Source organism: Macrotis lagotis, chromosome 6, assembly GCF_037893015.1.
Source record: "Macrotis lagotis isolate mMagLag1 chromosome 6, bilby.v1.9.chrom.fasta, whole genome shotgun sequence".
Lineage (NCBI taxonomy): Eukaryota > Metazoa > Chordata > Mammalia > Peramelemorphia > Peramelidae > Macrotis > Macrotis lagotis.
Genome location: NC_133663.1, coordinates 196,588,037 through 196,607,328, shown reverse-complemented (window position 1 = coordinate 196,607,328; position 19,292 = coordinate 196,588,037). Strand labels below are relative to the sequence as shown.

At 31.9% G+C, this 19,292-nt stretch overlaps 1 protein-coding gene across 1 annotated transcript in view; it reads left to right on the top strand.

Moving 5' to 3' along the window:
- The window catches only part of SLC9A2 (solute carrier family 9 member A2), a 143,056-nt gene that overhangs the window by 76,554 nt on the left and 47,210 nt on the right, over nt 1–19,292 (top strand). Inside the window, exons 4-5 of the mRNA XM_074192203.1 lie at nt 3,800–4,017; nt 11,512–11,714. Coding sequence (XP_074048304.1) covers nt 3,800–4,017; nt 11,512–11,714 — 421 coding nt within the window. The remainder of the gene's footprint in view (nt 1–3,799; nt 4,018–11,511; nt 11,715–19,292) is intronic.

Sequence of the window (19,292 nt, the reverse complement as noted above, 5' to 3'; positions counted from 1 at the left end):
AGGTAATTACTAAGTGTCTTAGGTCAAATTTGAACTCAGGTACTCCTGACTCCAGGGCCGGTGCTCTATCCACTGCGCCACTTAGCTGCCCTTCTATTCTATTACCTATTGCACACAACATCAGAGTTACACAGAACTCTCCTCAAGGAGGGAGTAGAAACTTGAGATCAAGCTATTTAAAAAAACAAACAAACTTCTAAATAGTGAATATGGTCATAAAATGGATTAACTGTAATATAACTCCATAACTACAGGTATCTAACTAACTGTAGAAAGAATGACTGTTTGAAAGTCATGGCAAAAAAATGTGCCTTGTGACCTATAATCCTACTTCATCCCTGTGCTCCATCTGTATGAAGGGTACTATATCATTTGTATATTGATTGACTTTCCATTTAGGCATAGCTTTAGAAGAACAGACATTTAAATAAGAAGCCTATAGTAGTTGTTAATGAGCTTGCTATTTGTTAGATGAAAAATTTTAAATTATTTTTATTAAAGTCATATATGAGATAGAATGTTGAATTTGTAAATATGAAAACCTGAGCTTATCATAGACCTAGTGGATAGTGTCAGAGAAATCTGAACTCAGATCTGATCTCATATATGTACTAGTTGTGTGACCTTGGGCAAGTCACTTAACCTCTGCAGGTTTTAATTTCATCATCTATCAAATGGAAATAATAATGGCACTTCCATGCCAAGATTAATTTGAAGGTCAAATGAGAAATTTGTAAAGTGCTTAGGACAGTGCCCAGCACCCTAGAGGTACTATATAAATCTAAATGCTCTCTTAATTCAGAACCTTTCCTCTGTTAATTTTCTCCATTTATTCTCTATATAGCTACCCTTGTATATATTTACTTGTATGTTGTATCCCTCATTAGAGTATAAGCTCCTTAAGGGCAAAAACACATTGGGGAGTTTTATTGAATATTGTTTGTTTGCTATTATTATAGTATTGTTTTACCCTGGAGAAGTCACTTAACCTTGATTTGTTCCTTTTGTGAAATAAATCAATAGTAACATCTAATTCTCAGGATTGGCATAAGCATTAAGTGAAATTGTTTGCTTTTCAAAACTTGAAGTGTAATATAAATTTCCATGTTGTTGTAAAATTGATAATTATGGAAACTATAGATAGAGGAAATCTTTTTTTTCTCCAATGGAATTTGAAAGTACTATGAATTGCAGGAATTATGCCTTAGTTTTTACGGCATTAAGAACATTATGATTATTAGTCTTAGCAATTTTAATCAATATATATTAAATATATAAAATATTTTATAATTTTTCATTTAGGGACCCCAGATTAATGACATGAGCTTTTCTTGTTTTTTTTTTTAATCCAACCCTAGGAGTCATGATTTTTTAATGTACCAAATGTACATATAAAGACAATTAGTCTAAAAGTCATCAACCCACTCTAGTCAAGGTCTGAAAATATAGCGTAGACAGCAATAAGCCATGGATGACCTGGGTGTCCTCCTGAAATAAACGTTCTTGAAGGAGCCACCAAATCAATGTTGTATGAAGGATAAAAGCTTTGCTTATATTGAGGACTTTGAAGAAAGAAGCTTTTCATTGGCCTGGTTTTGGTGAAGAGGTGAAAAAGTCTTTCTCTCTTCTTTTTCCATCCCCTATTTGTCCATGGGCAGATATCAGGGATTTACTAATCCAGTCTGTTGCAGAATTTAGCCAGAAATTTCCATTTCTAGTTAAGTTGACAATATTATTGGTCTATCTCAGCTCTTTTTAATAATCCTAGGCTCATCTTTTTACCATTCTGAATTATATACCTTGTCATATAAGGGTAAGTTACTATTGTTACTATTCCCCCAAAAAATTTGTCATTTTTGTTGTGGGGTCAAAGGGTATGCACATTTTTTGTTGCCCTTTGGGCATAATCCCAAATTGCTCTTCAGAAAGGCTGGATAAGTTCACAGCTCCACCAACAATGTATTAGTACCACATCTGTTCTACACTGCACTGTTAATATGTGTCCAAGTCTTTTAATCCATCCCCATATTTCCCAACATAGACTGAAATTTTCTTTTAGGGTTCTCCTGCTCTTTTAAGTCTTAATTGATATCTTGGCTTTTTCAGCATCCATATTTCCTTACATTTTTCCTCTTTCCTTTACCATTTCCAGTGAGTTATATCTTAAAACAAAGAATAAAATGGAGGGAAGGAAAGCTTTTCAGTTAAAACTAACCAATACTGTGAAAAAGTCCAAAATTACATATTCATTGTTATATACCTGAAGTCCATCACCAAAAAGGAAGCAAGGACAGTGCCTTCTATATTATCTTTTCCTTAAGACTGAGCTTAGTTATTATAATTTCAAAGCATTTAAATATAATTGCTTAGTGGTTGTTGTTTCCATTGATATTGTTTTACCTTCTCTGCTTCTTGTCTGTCTTCTATTTTACCATTTCATACCCTACAATATTCAAAACAGTGCTTTACCCATTGATGGATACTCAATAGAGCAAAAACACCCATGGAACATTAGAGTTAAAAAAAACCCATTTAGATTGGCCTTGTTTTTAGATGAGGAAGCCCAGGTTCAGAGAAATAAGTGAGCTGAAAATTATCTATCCAAGGTCATGAACTTTTCTCCCTTAAATTCCAATCCAGTGCACTTCTTGCTACACTGAATTACTCTTTATTGAATTTAGTCAACTCATGATATCAAGCAAAATGCATGAACTTTGTATTCATTATTGCAATCTTTCTAGATAGATGTAATTGCTCATTGTGGATGAGTGGGTTGATGACTTTTTGACTGTCTTTATATATACATTTACTACATTAAAAAATTATGATTTTTAGGGTTGGATTAAAAAAACAGAAGAGTTCATGTCATTAATCTTGGGTTCCTAAATGAAAGATTATAAAATATTTTACATATTTAATATATAAATGTCGTCATATAGCCAGGATGACATGTTTTCAGCTGGAATCCAAGGAAAAAACCTCTTAGTAGAAGTTGGGTCACCTGGATGTTACTCAAAGATTAGATCAGGAAGTCAGTGAGGAATATTAAAAGAATATGGCTTAGAACTTTGCTTATCTATGAATCATATATTACTGTGTAATTAATAGAATGAGTAAGTTACTTGGGAACCTCACTGTACTACTTTATAATGCTAACAACAGGTTATTTTCATAACTAGTCAGAAACTTATAGTCTCTTTTGAACAGGTTTTAAGATCGAGTCTTACATCAAATTCTGCTATTTTAAAAACTACAGTGTGGTCATCTCATTCTGTGTATTTATAGGCTACCTTTGAATGAGAACACATTGAAATGAGGGACTTTTTTTGTCTTTGTTTCACTAATTTCTAATTCAGTGCCTGGCACACAGATTTTAATATATTCTTATTTCCTTGCTTGATTGAGGTAAGTTCAAGGCTCAATTTAACATACTGCTCCTGAAGTTTTTAAATCAAAGTATTATTTAGAAAAAGATGATAATTCTTATGAAAAATATAAAAGTGCTTAGTAAATTCAAGAAGATTTGAATATGGAATCAGGGATCTCTGTTCCTTACATTTAAAATATGAATCTAGAATAAACATTTTTAAGAAAGTCAATCTAAAATTTATTGTGTCATGTCACTAAGAAAACCTTTTAAAGACATTAATAATGGAAAGATAAAACTGGATCCTCTAATAAATGAGTGATTAATTCCTCGATATTTTTGAATGTATATCTGCTAATCAGAAATAAAGGATTGAATGACTTCATGACTATTATTATCGTTTTCAAACCTAAGGTTTATTTCCTCTTTTAGGATAACAGCTTGTGCTATGACCATGAATAAATATGTGGAAGAAAATGTATCTCAAAAATCCTATACAACAATCAAGTATTTCATGAAGATGCTGAGCAGTGTCAGTGAGACCTTGATCTTTATCTTCATGGGAGTGTCAACAGTTGGAAAAAACCATGAGTGGAACTGGGCCTTTGTCTGCTTCACCCTAATCTTCTGCCTAATCTGGCGTGCCCTAGGTAATGAGCTCCTGATAGCCTAGATCAGGGGTGGGGAAACTTTTTTTCTGCCAAGGGCCATTTGGATATTTACAACATCATTCAAGGGCCATAAAGAATTATCAGCTTAAAATTTAGCCTGCTGTGTTTTGTCAAACATTTAATTGATTAACCCTTAAAAAGCTCCTGGGTTTAATGAGTTTCAAGTCCCACCTGCAGATGCCTTGGCAGTACTAGACCAAATGATTTCTTGAACCACATATGGCCTTCCCTACTCCTGGCCTAGATCATGCTACAGAATCATTTACCAGGAAAATTTCTTTTAAATTTTTATTGTGAAAAATGAAGTTCAAAAAAAATATTTAGTGACTAAAAGGAATGAACATAGGAAGGTGATATTTTCATGAATTCTAACTTAAAAGAAATCAAAATATCCTATTAATTTACTAGGGAATTAGGAGGCACAGTGGAAAGAGTGCCAGACCTGGAATCAGGAAGACTCATCTTGCTGAGTTCAAATCCAGCCTCAGACACTTCCTAGCTGTGTCACTGTGGGCAATTATTTAACCCTGTTTGCCTCAGTTTCTTCTTTTATGAAATGTGCTAAAGAAGGAAATGGTAAACCTATCCTTTCTCTTTGCCAAGCAAACCTCAAAATGGAGTTTAGAAGAGTTGAATGTTTCTCAAATTGACTGAACAATTTTTCAGTTTAATGTAACTGAAATCCTTTTGTTTGTCTTCTGTGATCATTAAGTATTTGTTTCATTAAGAATTCAGTCCCTATTTGTGACTGTGAAGAGAATATGATGTGTCATGATGCTCATTTTTTATGGTATAATCTTTAATATTTGGGTAACATTTTGAATTTATTTTATTAAATAGTATATGTTGATCTAAACAAACAACATTGTCAAATTGGTTGTGCTTTTCCAGATAATTTTTGTCTTTGAGTTTATTGAAAACGAAGTTTTTGGTTTTAGTTATTTTATCTATTTTATACAGAGCTACAAAGTATTTCTTTGTAATAGCATTGTATGTAACTTAATTTTCATGGTATTATACTTTAACTTTTTATGTTTCTGTTGTTTGGATGTTTACAGGTTGCATATTCTGCTTATGTCTAGGACTTGGAATCTGGTTTCTTTTTTTCTATCATTTCATTGATCAGAATTCTTAATTCTTTTGAAATTATTTTTATTATAATATTGTTGTCATTGTATAAATTTATTTCTTGGTTTTGTTCATTCCACTGTTCATTAGTTCTTATGACCTAGGATTTTCTGCAATCATCTTTGATCATTTTTTACATTGCAGTAATATTTTATTGCATTGATATAATTTAATTTATTCAGTCATTCTACAATTGCCTAAGAGGAAATATGAGGTACAATCTAGATTCTACTTCTTTGTTTTTTTTTCCATTTTTAATTCTCTCTTTAGGATCTGGAAGCTTGTTCATTTGCCCCCATCTTCAATGTTCTCTTTGATTTTGTTGTTTTCCTAGACATAATTCCATTTGTATACATGTGTTTAAGTGTATGTGTGTTTTAAGGTAAGATTGAAGATCTTTAATGACCTCTTCCTCCAGTGAGGAATGAAATCACTTCCTCTATTCTTACATATCCCAATTAGGTATGTATAATATTTTTACCCTCCCTTCTTTTTATTCTTTTCAAAACCTTAAAGAACAGAACCAATCTAACCTAAATAGAGTCTCTGTTTTTCTTTAACTCTTTGAAGACATTACATCTCTGAATCAACACTTTTTTCTTTTTTCCCTGTTAAAATGTTAACATAAGATCATCATATTGTTTGCTCAAAAATTTACCTTTCTGAGTTTTTCTCAACTTTTCTCTTTCTATTTTAAAATTCTTATTCAGCTTTGTATTTTTTTTTTAACATAAATGCTTAACAATCCTCTATTTCATCAAAGATCCATTTGAATATATTTAACTTTTTAGGGCAAGTTGTTATCAGTTATGAGCCTCTATTTGCTTTTTGGAATAAAAATAAAACAATAAAATCTCTTCCTACTTATAGTAGAAGCTATTACATCTTAACTGTAGCTCCTTGGTATTTGAATTTACTTTCTCAACATGGGAGTCATTCATTATTTTTTGTTCTAGTCTAGATTTTAGGGATTCCATTTTTAGTTAAGGTTTATCACTTTTAACTTTTAAAGTCTTTGTGGTAACTCTACCTTTTCATTTATGGTTTTTCTTCCAGTTGTTATGAAACCACTCTCTTCTCATTTGAATGGCAGATTTATAACAATTTTTGGTCTGGGGTGCTTGCCATGAACAGTGTCAGTGTGCCTGCATAAAGCTTCCCAACTCTCCACTGTAGGGCTTTCTGACCATACTAGGACATCCTGATAGGAACCTTCTGCTCTTTTTTTCCTCAATTGATATTTTGTTTTAATTTTCTAATTACATATTATGAAAATTTTTAACATTCATCCACATATGCATATTTATATTACATAATTTCCTTTTACTGTCCCTTGCCACCCCCTCTCCCCTCTCCCCTCAGTGGAAAACAGTCTGGTAAACAGTGTACATATTTGTGTTTAACATGTTTACAGATTAGTCATTTTCTATAAGAGAATTAGGACTAAGGGGAAAAGAAAGAAAACCATAGGACAGGAAAGAAAAACATGAGAAATTCTTAAAAAGTAAATGTAGTACTCATTCTTATTCTGTAGGTTTTTCTTTGTTTTGTTTTATTTTTCTTCCTCTGGATGTAGATGACATTGCCCATAATAGATCTCTCAGGGCTGTTTATAGCTCTCTGGACAGCAGAGAGAAGCTACATCAAGTTCGATCAACTTAAAGTTGTTGTTGTTGTTGTTGTTGTTAATTTTCTCTTAGTTCTTCTCTCTTCTCTCAGTATCAGTTACTGTAATTTGTTTCTTGCTTCTTTAGTCTGACCATCGATGGTTTCTTATAGAATAATAGTACTCCGTAATATTTATATACCATAACTTGTTCAGTAATTCCTTTATTGATGAGCATCCCCTCAATTTCCTATTCTTTGCCTCTAAAAAAAAGAGCTGTTCTGAATATATTGGAACATGTAGGATTTTGACCATGTTTAAGATTTCTTCTGGACATGACTAGTATTAGTATTGCTGAGTCAAAGAGTTTGATAAGTTTTATTGCTTTTTGGACATAATTCCATAGTGCTCTCCAGAATGATTGGATCAGTTCACAACTCCACTAACAGGGCAATCCTCCCACAACTTCAATATTGATAGCTTTCCCTTTTTGCCTTCTTAGCCAATCTGATAGGTGTGAAGTGATACCTCATTATTGTTTTAATTTCCATTTCTCTAATCAGTAGTGATTTGGAACATTTTTCATATGATCATTTATATATATATATATATATATATATATATATATATATATATATATCTTTAATTTCTTCATTTGATAAACACCTATTCATGTCCTTTGACTGAACCCTCTGCTCTTGATATTATGGCATTCTTTGTAGCCCTTCTTTTGTCAGACTGGCATGTTATCCTTCATTGGTACTAACTTTGCTTTATGACATTTCTTATGGAATTCTGTGATGGAAGAAACAACTTACTTTTATTAAATTTTTAAATTATTATTTGGTTTGATGTTAACTTCATGTTTTGCTGAAGTAAACATTTGGGAAGTGGGTGGTCTGTGTCCATTCAAGCAGGCAGTGTACAGTTGAAGGTATTAAAAAAAATTACTTTCAACTTAATAGAAATCACATTAAATTAAACAATTTTTTAAATGTAAATTTAAATTACTTCATTTTAATATATAACATCATAACATTTCAGTGACTGACCATTTCTTTCAGTAGTTTTATCCATTCATTCTTATTCACTTTTCTCATGTGGTAGTAGTGTAAATCAATTATTTTTTATGTATTATGTTTCTTTTGCTTTGCATTATTTTTAAAAGATCTTTCCATACCTCTTTGCATTCATCATACTTCAGTATATTTGTGTCATAATTTATTTAATTTATTATTGAACTACAATTTAAATGTCTTCCTTTTCCCTGACCAAGTACAAGTAGTGTTATTTTGAAAATGTCAGAATAAATATATTTTGCTTTTCCTAACACTCAGAAGATGATTACAAACATGGAATTGGATCAAAAAGTATTATTGTTATTACTGTACCTTTTAATGTGCATTGAAAAAAATCATCTCAGAAAATATTCTACAAGTTTACCACAGTTCCACTCAAATTATTTACTTTTTTTAGCCAATTTTATGGGTATAAATTTATTTTTTGTTTGAAATTTTGTATTGTCCCATACTGGTTTAATTTATTTATTACTTTTTTGAGATTGAGCATATTTTAAAGTGGATATTAGCAATTTTTATGACTTTTTTTTTGAAAATAGATTTTCATTGGGGCAGCTAGGTGGCACAATGGATAGAGCACCGGCCTTGGAGTCAGGAGTACCTGGGTTCAAATACACTCCAGATACTTAATAATTACCTAGCTGTGTGGCCTTGGGCAAGCCACTTAACCCCATTGCCTTGCAAAATCTTTTTTAAAAAAATAGATTTTCATGTGCTTTGTGCCAACACTGTTCTGAGTGCTAAGAATAAAAAGACAAAACAAAATTGTCTTTTCTGCAAAGGTATTTATATTGTTAGTAAGAGAAGCATTCAGCAAAAATTCACTGAGGTAGATGATATGAGAATTAAATATTAATTCATTTTCTACTAAATTGACAACCAGTTTCCATTTGTTAAATAATTTATCCTTTCCCCACTTTTTTCTTGTAAGTTATATTAGTATTTCTATTACATTCTATAGACCTGTTTCTTTATCCTTTTCCCACTACCAGATAGGTTTGGTGGGTTTAAAAATATATGATCCTATAATAAATACATTTTTTCCATTTCTATAAATAAACTTCTAGTTTTTTTTAATGGATTTCCAATAATTATATAAATCTAATCAGAAAATTTTGCCATTTTCATTATATTAATTTGACTGATTCATGATATCAGGCAGTTAGGTTGCAGAGTGGATTGAACACCAGTCCTGGAGTCAGGAAAATTTGAGTTCAAATCTGACTTCAGACAGTTATTACTTGTGTGAACCCGAGCAAGTCTCTTGCTTCAGTTTCCTCATCTGTAAAATGTTCTGGATAGAGAAATAGCAAATAACTCCAGTATCTTTGCCAAAAGAATCAAATGGGATCAGTCATGAAGAGTTGGATGTGGCTGAAACATTTGAAGAACAATAACATCCATGATAAAGAAATGTTCTTCCAATTAGTTATGTCTTCCTTTCTTTCATTGATTATTAGTCATCTGTATAGCCTATGTATTTCTAGATAGGTTAATTTCTAAATATTTTATGGGTTTTTATCCATCAGATTCTATACCTTTTACATTACGTATCTCCTTGAAATAATGTAGAAATTTCTCTTTTACATTGCTCCAGTTGAAATGAAAATGAAGAAGAGAGATTGCTACAATTGAATTGTATTTTGATTAGTTTTATGATTATCTTTACTAAATCTTTACTATCTTTACTAAAATTAAGTGCATCTTCTCTGTGAGAAAAAATTTTAAAATAAGAAATCTCTTAAATTCATGACATTATCCTCATTATTTATTTTGTTAATAGTTCATTACTGATATTGCATGAATGACATTTGGGGGATTCATGCCAGTAGATGGTGCTGACATTGCACCATAGAACACCACCAATTATCAGTGACGAGTTAGTAGTAGGGGTACCATGAAAGATAATTATCAATTTTCCTTTACTGACAGTTTTGATCTCAAGATAAAACTACCATGAAACTACCATAAACTGACTTAAACCATAAACCATAAACTGACTTACTCTCAAAAATACTATAAAGCATATAGGCAGTCCTGGCAGTTCTCTTCCCAATAACTAGCACTTCCTTACTAGATGTTTTGATGTCTAGTCTCTCTCTTCCTTTGTCTTCTCTCTGGGCGGGGGGAAGCTACGGGGTATTGGATTCAGTTAGGGTTGTTATATTAGTGCTATCTGGGGCCACATAGCTAATATATTTCTGAGAAGGATTTGAATTAGAATTTGAAATACTCTTGTCTACTGTGATAAATGTTTCATTCATTTTAGTTAGGTGCCAGTTTTCCATGACTTGATTTGGCATTTTCTTGGCAAAGATACTAGAGGGTTTGTCATTTCCTTCTCCAGCTCATTTTAAGAAGAAGATGAAGAAAATGAGGCACACAAGGTTAAATGACTTGCCCAGGTTATATAGTAGTTAGTGTCTATGATAGGTTTGAACTTAGGAAGATGAGTTTTCTTGCTTCTAGGTCTGACATTCCATTCACTGAACCATCTAACTGCCACTGTGATAACGGGGAATGGTTAAACAAATTGTGGCATATAAATGAAATGAAATATTATTGAGTCAGAAGCTAAATTGAAATAAACAATCTTGCAGGAAACTAGGGAGAATTCCATGAACTGATGTAGAATGAATTGAGCAAAAAAATTTATAAAATTTTAACAATATTATAGAGGAAAAACAATTTCAAAGATTTCAATACAATGGTAAACCACAAATCAAGAATGAAAATGAAACATACCACTTAATTCTTCACAAAGAGGTAATGAATTGAAGATACAGAGAGACATTCATTTTTTTGCCAGAGAATGAATCTATGTATTGAGGACTTTGATTTTAATGGTTATTTGTTCATTTTTTAAAAATGTGTTCACTGTTGGGTTTTGGGAGAGGGTAGTAGGAGGGAGAGATTCATTTGAAAAATTCTTTTTAAATTGAAAAAAAATGAAAGTAAAAATATTTATTTCATAAATACTATACTTGGAGTTAGAAGAACTTGGGTACAAATCCCATCTTTGACATTAAGTGGCATAGAGCAAGTAACTTAATCTTTCTAAATTGCTATTTCCTCAATTGTTAAATGGAAATAATAATAGCATCCTCTCACAGTGTTGTGAGAATCAAGAGAAATAGTTTATGCAAAACAGTTCTACCTGTTATTGCTTCAGCATGACACAGTGATATGGAATTAGATTTGGAGTCAGGAGGACCTCCATTGAAGCCCAAAATTCTCAGTTAACTGCCCTCAGCCTCTGACTACTCATTTGTAAAACAGGTATAAATATAGGTAGATCTTTTCCCTTACAAGGTGCTCTGAGGATCAAATATGATAATATATGTAGAACACTTTGGAGACAATAAAGCACTATAGGAATGTCAGTTATTATTATTATTACTTTCCCATTCAGGCAGATGTCATCAGTGTTTGATTTAGGGAAATCTTAGGGATTGCCTGAGGCATTTAGAGGTTAAATGATTTGCCCAGGTTGACATATGTCAGAAGCCACATTTGAACTTGGGTCTATCTGATTCTAATCCATTATTCTAACCACTGCCTGTCACTATCACTTTAGTTACTATACATTTTGATTCTTCCTGGGTACATGTCAGAATATTAAGCAATATGACTTAATTTTGATTTTATCATCTTCCTCAGGTGTCTTTGTTTTGACTCAGATCATTAACTGGTTCCGGACAATACCTCTGACTTTCAAAGATCAGTTCATCATTGCCTATGGAGGATTACGAGGAGCCATATGTTTTGCGTTGGTTTTCCTTCTTCCTGCTGCAGTGTTTCCTAGGAAAAAACTGTTCATTACAGCTGCCATTGTGGTCATATTCTTTACAGTCTTCATTCAGGTGAGTACAGTTCTCATACCTTGGAGATACTCTTGCCCCACCACTACACTCTAAAGAAACAAGATTTTTTTGGCACATTCAAGAAAACCACTTTCATAGAAGATAGAATGAACTTGTATTCTCAGTACACTGTGACCTTAATGTGACAAAGATATGTTGAACATTTGTGAAGTACTTAAAGATACAAGGAAATCAATAATGAATTTAGAGCATTTTTTCATATGACTAGAGAAAGCTTTAATTTCTTTGTTCTGGAAACTACCTGATCATTTGCTTTGGTAGTTTATCAATTGGGAAATGACTTGTATTCTTATAAATTTGACTCAGTTGTCTATGTATTTTAGAAATGAGTCCTATATCAGAAACAACTAGCTGTGAAAATTGTTTCCCACCCTTCCCTTTTAATATTGGTTGCATTGGTTTTATTTGTGTAGAATCATTTTACTTTAATGGATTTAAAATTATCCATTTTTTTATAATGTTCTCTATCTCTTGTTTGGTCATAAACTCTTTTCTTCTTCATAGATCTGATAGATAAACTATTCTTTGTTCTCTTAATTGACTTTTAGTACATCTTTTATGTCTAAATCCTGTACCCATTTCAATCTTATCTTGGTAGAGGGTGTGAGATATTAGTCTATGCCTAGTTTGTACCATATTGTTTTCTAGTTTTCTCAGCAGTTTTTGTAAAATAGTGAGTTATTAGCCCAGAAACTGGAGACTTTGAGTTATCAAATAGTAGATTACTATAGCTATTTACTATAGTTTCTTTTGTACCTAATCTGTTCCACTGACCTATCACTCTGTTTCTTTGTCAGTAAAAAAAAATTTTGATGACTGCTGCTTTATAATATAATTTTAGCCCTGGTATGACTAGGGCAACTTAATTTGCATTTTTTCATTAATTCATTTGATATTCCCCTCAAGATAATTTTAATTACTTTTTCCAATTGGTATTTTATTTTATTTTTCCAATCATTCATTCACATGCATATGCATATTTTTAAGTTACATAATTTCCTTCATCCTTCTTTCCTACTCCCCTCCCCTCAGTGGTGAATAGTCTGGTGAATATTGTAATATACACACTTATGTTTAACATGTTTACAGATCAGTCATTTTTCTGTATGAGGTATTAGGATTAAGGCAACAGAAATAAAAACATAAAATAAGAAAGTAAAACATAAGAGAAAATTTTTAAAAAGTGAATGTAGGGTTCATTCAGATTCTGTAGGCTTTTTTGGTTTGGTTTTGTTCTGTTTTTCTTTCTCTGAATGTCAACAGCATTGTCCATAGCAGGTCTCCTAGGGTTGTCTTAGCTCTGAACTGCTGAGAGGAAACTGCATCCATCAAGGTTGATCGGCTCACAATGTGTACAATGTTCTCTTGGTTCTTTTCTCCTTTCTCTCAGGATCTTCTTAAAAGACACCATAGGCAATGAAGCTATATCGTTATTGAACATTTTTGCACCAAGTGGGATAGTGTCCAGTTTTGCTAGAGGAGAAGCTGAATGAATTACAAGGAGATATAGCAAAACTTTTATGATGAAGGACGTCAACCTCCCTCTCTCAAAACTAGATAAATCTATCCACAAAATAAATAAGAAGGAAGTTAAGAAGATGAATATAATCTTAGAAAACTTAGATATGATTAATCTCTGGAGGAAACAATGGGAATAGAAAAGAATATACTTTTTTTTTTTTTGCAGTACATGACACCGATACCAAAATTGACTATATACTAAGGCATCAAAACCTTACAATCAAATGCAGAAATAAATGCAGATTTTTGAGATCATGATGTAATAAAAATAATTACTATTTTTATAGTGCTATAAAATAATTTTGTAGCAGTTAGATTGTATGGCACTAAATAAGTAATTTAATTTAGGTAGAATTGTCATTTTTTATTAGATTAGCTTGATTTACCAACAAGCAATTGACATTTTCCCAATTATTTAGGTCAGATTTTATTAGTGTGAAAAGTGTTTTATAATTCTTTTCATCTAGTTTCTTGGTTTGTCTTGGTAGACAGATTCCCAATTATTTTTTGTTGTCTACAGTTACTTTAAATGAAATTTCTCTGTCTCTTCCTGCTGTACTTTGTCGGTAATATATAGAAACGCTGATGATTTCTGTGGGTTTATTTTATATCCTTCAACTTTGCCAAAGTTGTTCATTGGTTCAGGTAGTTTTTTTTTAGTTGATTTTATAGGATTTTCTAATTATACCATCATATCATCTACAAAGAATGAGAATTTTCTTTTCTTATTGTCTAATTCCTTCAATTTCTTTTTCCTTCTATTACAGCTAAACCTAACATTTCTAATACTGAATAACAGTGGTGATAAATGGCATCAGTGTTCCACCACTGATCTTATTGGGAATGCTTCTACCTTATCCCTATTAGGTAATGCTGGCTGATGGTTTTAGATAGATTCTATTTATCATTTTAAGGGAAATTCATTCAATCCTAGGCTCTAATTTTTTTAATAGGAATACTTATTGTATTATGTCAAAATGTTTTTCAGTATCTATTGAGATAATCATAAGATTTCATTTAGTTTTGTAATTGATATGGTCAGTTATGCTGATAGATTTCCTAATATTGAATCAACCCTACATTCCTTGAATAAATCCTACCTCATTATAGTGATTATTGCAGTAATTATTTAATAGAATCTCTTTGCTAATATTTTATTTATATTTTTTGTATCAAGATTCATTGAGGAAATTGATCTAAAATTTTCCTTCTTTGTTTTGACTCTTCTTAGTTTAGGTATCAGCACCATATTGGTATCATAAAAGGAATTTGGTAGAACTTCTTTGCCTGTTTTTCCAAAACTTTACATAGAATTGGAATTAATTGTTCTTTAGTTTTTGGTAGAATGCAGTTTTAAATCCATCTGGCCCTGGAGATTTTTTCATAGGGAATTCATTGATGAATTGTTTGATTTCTTTTTTGAAATAGAGTTATTTAAGTATTTTATTTCTTCTTCTGTTGATCTGAGCAATTTAAAATTTTGTGAATATTTATGCATTTCCCTCTAATTGCCAAATTTATTGGCCTACAGTTGGTCAAAACAACTCGAATTATTACTTTAGTTTTCTCTATTTAGTGGGAAATTTACCTTTTCATTTTTGATACTGGTAATTTGATTTTTTTCTTTCTTTTTTTAATCAAATTAACCAAATGTTTATCTGTTTTGTTGGTTATTTTTCATAGTTTTATTTTTTAGTTCAATAATTTCTTACTTTATAATGTCACCTTTGATTTTCAGAATTTATAATTTGGTATTTAATTTTGTTCCTTTTTTAACTATTTTAGTTGTATACCCAGTTCATTGATCTCCTCTTTCTCTATTTTATTCATGTAAGAATTTAGAAATATAAAATTTCCTCTATTAATGGCTTTGGCTACATCCCACAAGTTTTGATAGATTGTCTCATTATTGTCATTGCCTTGATTGAAATTATTTCTGTGATTTGCTTTTTTGATCTATTAATTATTTAAAATTAGGTTGTTTAATTTACAATTAATTTTTAATTTATCTTTCCATGTGATTTTTATTGCACATGATTTTTATTGCATTATGATTTGAAAAGGGTGTATTTAATTTCTACCTTTCTGTATTTAATTGTGAGGTTTTTATGCCCCAATATATATATATACCATAGAGAAGAAAGTTTATTCCTTTTTTCTCCCCATTCAGTTTTCTCCAGAAATCTACAATGTCTAATTTTTCTAAAATTCTATTCATCTCCTTAATTTCTTCTTGTTTATTTTGTGGTTAAATTTATCTAATTCTGAGAGAGGGTAGTTACTGTATATGTCTAATTGTAACTCATTGTTTCTTTAAAAATTTGGTGCTATGCCACTTGGTGAAGGTATAATTAGTATTGATATTACTCCATTGTCTATGGTAACTTTTAAGAAGATGTAATTTCCTTCTCTATCCCTTTTAATCAGATTTATTTTTGCTTTTGCTTTGTCTGAGCATATTCCTCTCTATCATTTTCTCTTTACTGTCTGTGTGTCTCTGCTTTTTTTTTTTTATAAACAACATATTGTAAGATTCTGATTTTAAATTCATCATGGTATTTGCTTCCATTTTATGGGAGAGTTCATCCCATTCATACGGATATTTATGATTACTAAGTCTGCTTTACCTTTCTTCCTATTTCCCATCCATTTTTTACTTTTCTCTCTCCTTTGATGTTTTTCCTCCTTACAATTTTTCCAATTGCATGCTTTGGTAATTTTTGAACAATCATTCATTTACTCATTTAAAATTTTATAATTTAAAATTATTTATTTTTCTACCTTCCTTCTTTCCTCATTACTTTATCAGTGAACAGTCTGGTAAATATTTTATATCTACATATAGATACTACATATACATTTGTGTTTAACCTATTTATATATTAGTCATTTTGAATAAACAGAATTAGGACTAAGGTAAAAGAAAGAAAAATCAAGAGAGGAATGAAAAACATAAGGGAAGTTTTAAAAAGGTGGACAAAGTATATAAATTCATACACCATGGTTTTGTTTTTGTTTTTTTGATTTTTTCCTCTGCATCATAGCTGATTAATTCACAATGTTGTTAATGTGTACAATGTTCTCTTGGTTCTGCTTCCCTAGCTCAGCCTCATTTCATGTAATTCTTTCCATGCTTCTTCAAAGTCTGGTTTCTTGTAGAACAATACTTCTCTATAATATTCATATACCATAATTTGTTCCACTATTCCCCAATTGATGGATATCCCCTCAATTTCCAGTCCTTTGCTACTACAAAAAGAACTACTATAAATATTTTTGAAGATAAATTTCTTTTTTTGTTTTTTAGGTTTTTGCAAGGCAAATGGGGTTAAGTGGCTTGCCCAAGGCCACACAACTAGGTAATTATTAAGTGTCTGAGACCAGATTTGAACCCAGGTATTCCTGACTCCAGGGCCAGTGCTTTATCCACTATGCCACCTAGCTGCCCCGAAGATAAATTTCTAAACTCAATTAAGTGTATGCATTATTTCCTCTTTGAGATGAACATAAGATTCAAGAATTTTCACTCCCTCCCTTCTTTTTTCTCTACTGTAATAAGTCTTTTGCACTTCTTCGTATTTTACTCCATCTTGCCATCTCCTTCCTCGTATCACAGTACTATCCCCTTTTTTAATGTCCTAATTTTTATATCATCCTAGCTAAATCAACTTATGCCATAGCTTCTGTTCAAATGAACTTCCTCTGATAGAGAGTTCTGAAGAGTTAGGAGACTAATCCATACAGAGATTATTCTTATTGAATAACTTTCTTTTTCTTTTTCCCGTTTATCTTTTTGTGTATCTTTTGAGGCGCATGTTTGAAGATCGAATTTTTTTATTTTCAGTTCTCATATTTTCATCAGGAAAATTTGAAAGTAACCTATTTTGTTAAATGTCCATCTTTTCCCCTGAAAGAGCATGCTTAATTTTGCTATATGATTGATTTTTGGTTGTAATTTTGCCCTCCAGAATATCATTTTCTAGGTCCTTTGAGCCTTTATGATTGATACCTGTGCAATCCTGACTGTGACTCCATGGTATTTGAATTGTTTTTTCTAGCTACTAAGTCTTTTCTTCTTACCCTGATGATTCTGAAACTTGACTTAAATATTCCTTGGCATTTTCATTTGGAGATTCCTTTCAAATGCTCTTCTATTGGTTATCTCTCATCAACTGTTTTACCCCTCTGCTTCTAGGGTATCAAGGAAATTTTCCTTGATGATTTCTTTTTCTTTTTTTCTTTTTTTAGTTTTTGCAAGGCAATGGGGTTAAGTGACTTGCCAAAGGCACACAGCTAGGTAATTATTAAGTTTCTGAGGTCATATTTGAACTCAGGTCCTCCTGACTCCCAGGCCAGTACTCTATCCACTTTGCCACCTAGCTGCACCCCCCCCCCGCCCTTGGTGATTTCTTGGCAGATGTTGTCCATGCTCTGTTTTTAATCATGGCTTTCAGGTAGTCTAATAATTCATAAAATATCTCTACTAGATCTTTTTCCAGTTGTTTTTCCAATGAGATAGTTCACATTTTCACTTTTGTTTGATTGATTCTTGATGTCCCATAGAGACATTAGCTTCTATTGCCCAATTCTATTTTTCAAAGAATTATTTTCAGTTAGCTTTTGAATCTCTTTTTCCATTTGGTCAGTTCTATTTTTAAAAATACTTCCTAAAAGTTACAAAAAACCTGAAAAAGCCCCTTCCTTTTTCCATTTGACCAATTTTATGACTACTTACAGTAGATTATTCAATTCAGGTAATGTTTATTGTGCAGCAGTGATATGCTAGGCAGAGTACTAGAGATTGGAGTTAGAGAGACAAAAATGAAAACAATTCTTGTCCTCAAATAGCATATATTCCATTGGAGGGCAACAGTATGTAAATGTTTGTAAAAATGAAATGAATAATTATGTAGGGTTAGGGGTTCAACAACTGAGATCAAGAAAGACTTTATTGGTGATGGGACTTGAACTGAATCATGCAGAGTTAATAGGGAGCCACTGAAACTTCTTGAGCAGGAAGGTGACATGGTTAGACATGTGCTTTAGGAACATCAATTTGGCAGTTATTTAGAAAATGAGTTAGAAGGGGTGTAGGTTTGGACCTGAGATATAGAAAGGTATTCCAATAGTCTTAAGAGGGAATTGATAAGATTATGACCCAGATTTGTGAATGGAAAGATGGGGAAAGAAGTGAGGAAGTTATAGAAGTACATTCACGAAGACTTAACAATTGGTTGGATAGGTAGGGGTTGAGTAAAAGTGATATCTAGATGACTACAGGGATGTTGGATTCTTGTCAGAAATTAGGAGGAGGAGTAAGTGAGGTCTGTAATGTTTCATTTGATCTCATTCAAACCTTACCTTCTACCTTCTGCCTCCTCCCACAAACAGCTAACGTGATAAATGAACACTTTTCATAGTAGTCTGCTATATTAATGGGAAGGCCAGTTCTAAGTAAATGGGGCCAAGGAAAGATAAAGGTCACTGCTAGGGGTAACTAAGTGGCACAGTGTATAGAGCACTGTCCTTGGAGTCAGGAGGACCTGTGTTCAAATTGAGCCACAGACACTTAATAATTGCCTAGCTGTGTGACCTTGGGCAAATCACTTAACCCTACTGCCTTGCAAAAACAAAAACAATATAAAACCCCCCAAAAACAAATAGAGGTCACTGATAACATATTAGGGACTATAATAGTAAAAATTTCAAAGTAGTTAGAAGAAGACGGCAGAACTAAGAAGTCAAGTGAAGATGTGTTTTTATATCCATAAGTCATAAAATAGGGAAAATCATAATTAGTAATTTTTACACATAAGTAAAGTAGCAAAACATACATTTTGAGGGAGAATGGTAGAGGAGAAAGTAAGAGGAAGTAGGCCTGGGAAGAAGTAAGCCTGGGTATGGCTCAGGAGAAAGTGTCTTTGGCCATTGATAGCTTCATTTTTAACTATTTAATCTTGTTAACTAAAGTCTAAACTAACTTGTTTCTAGTTGTTTATTTAGGAAAAAGACTTGGCAGAGTTTGTCTTTCTAATA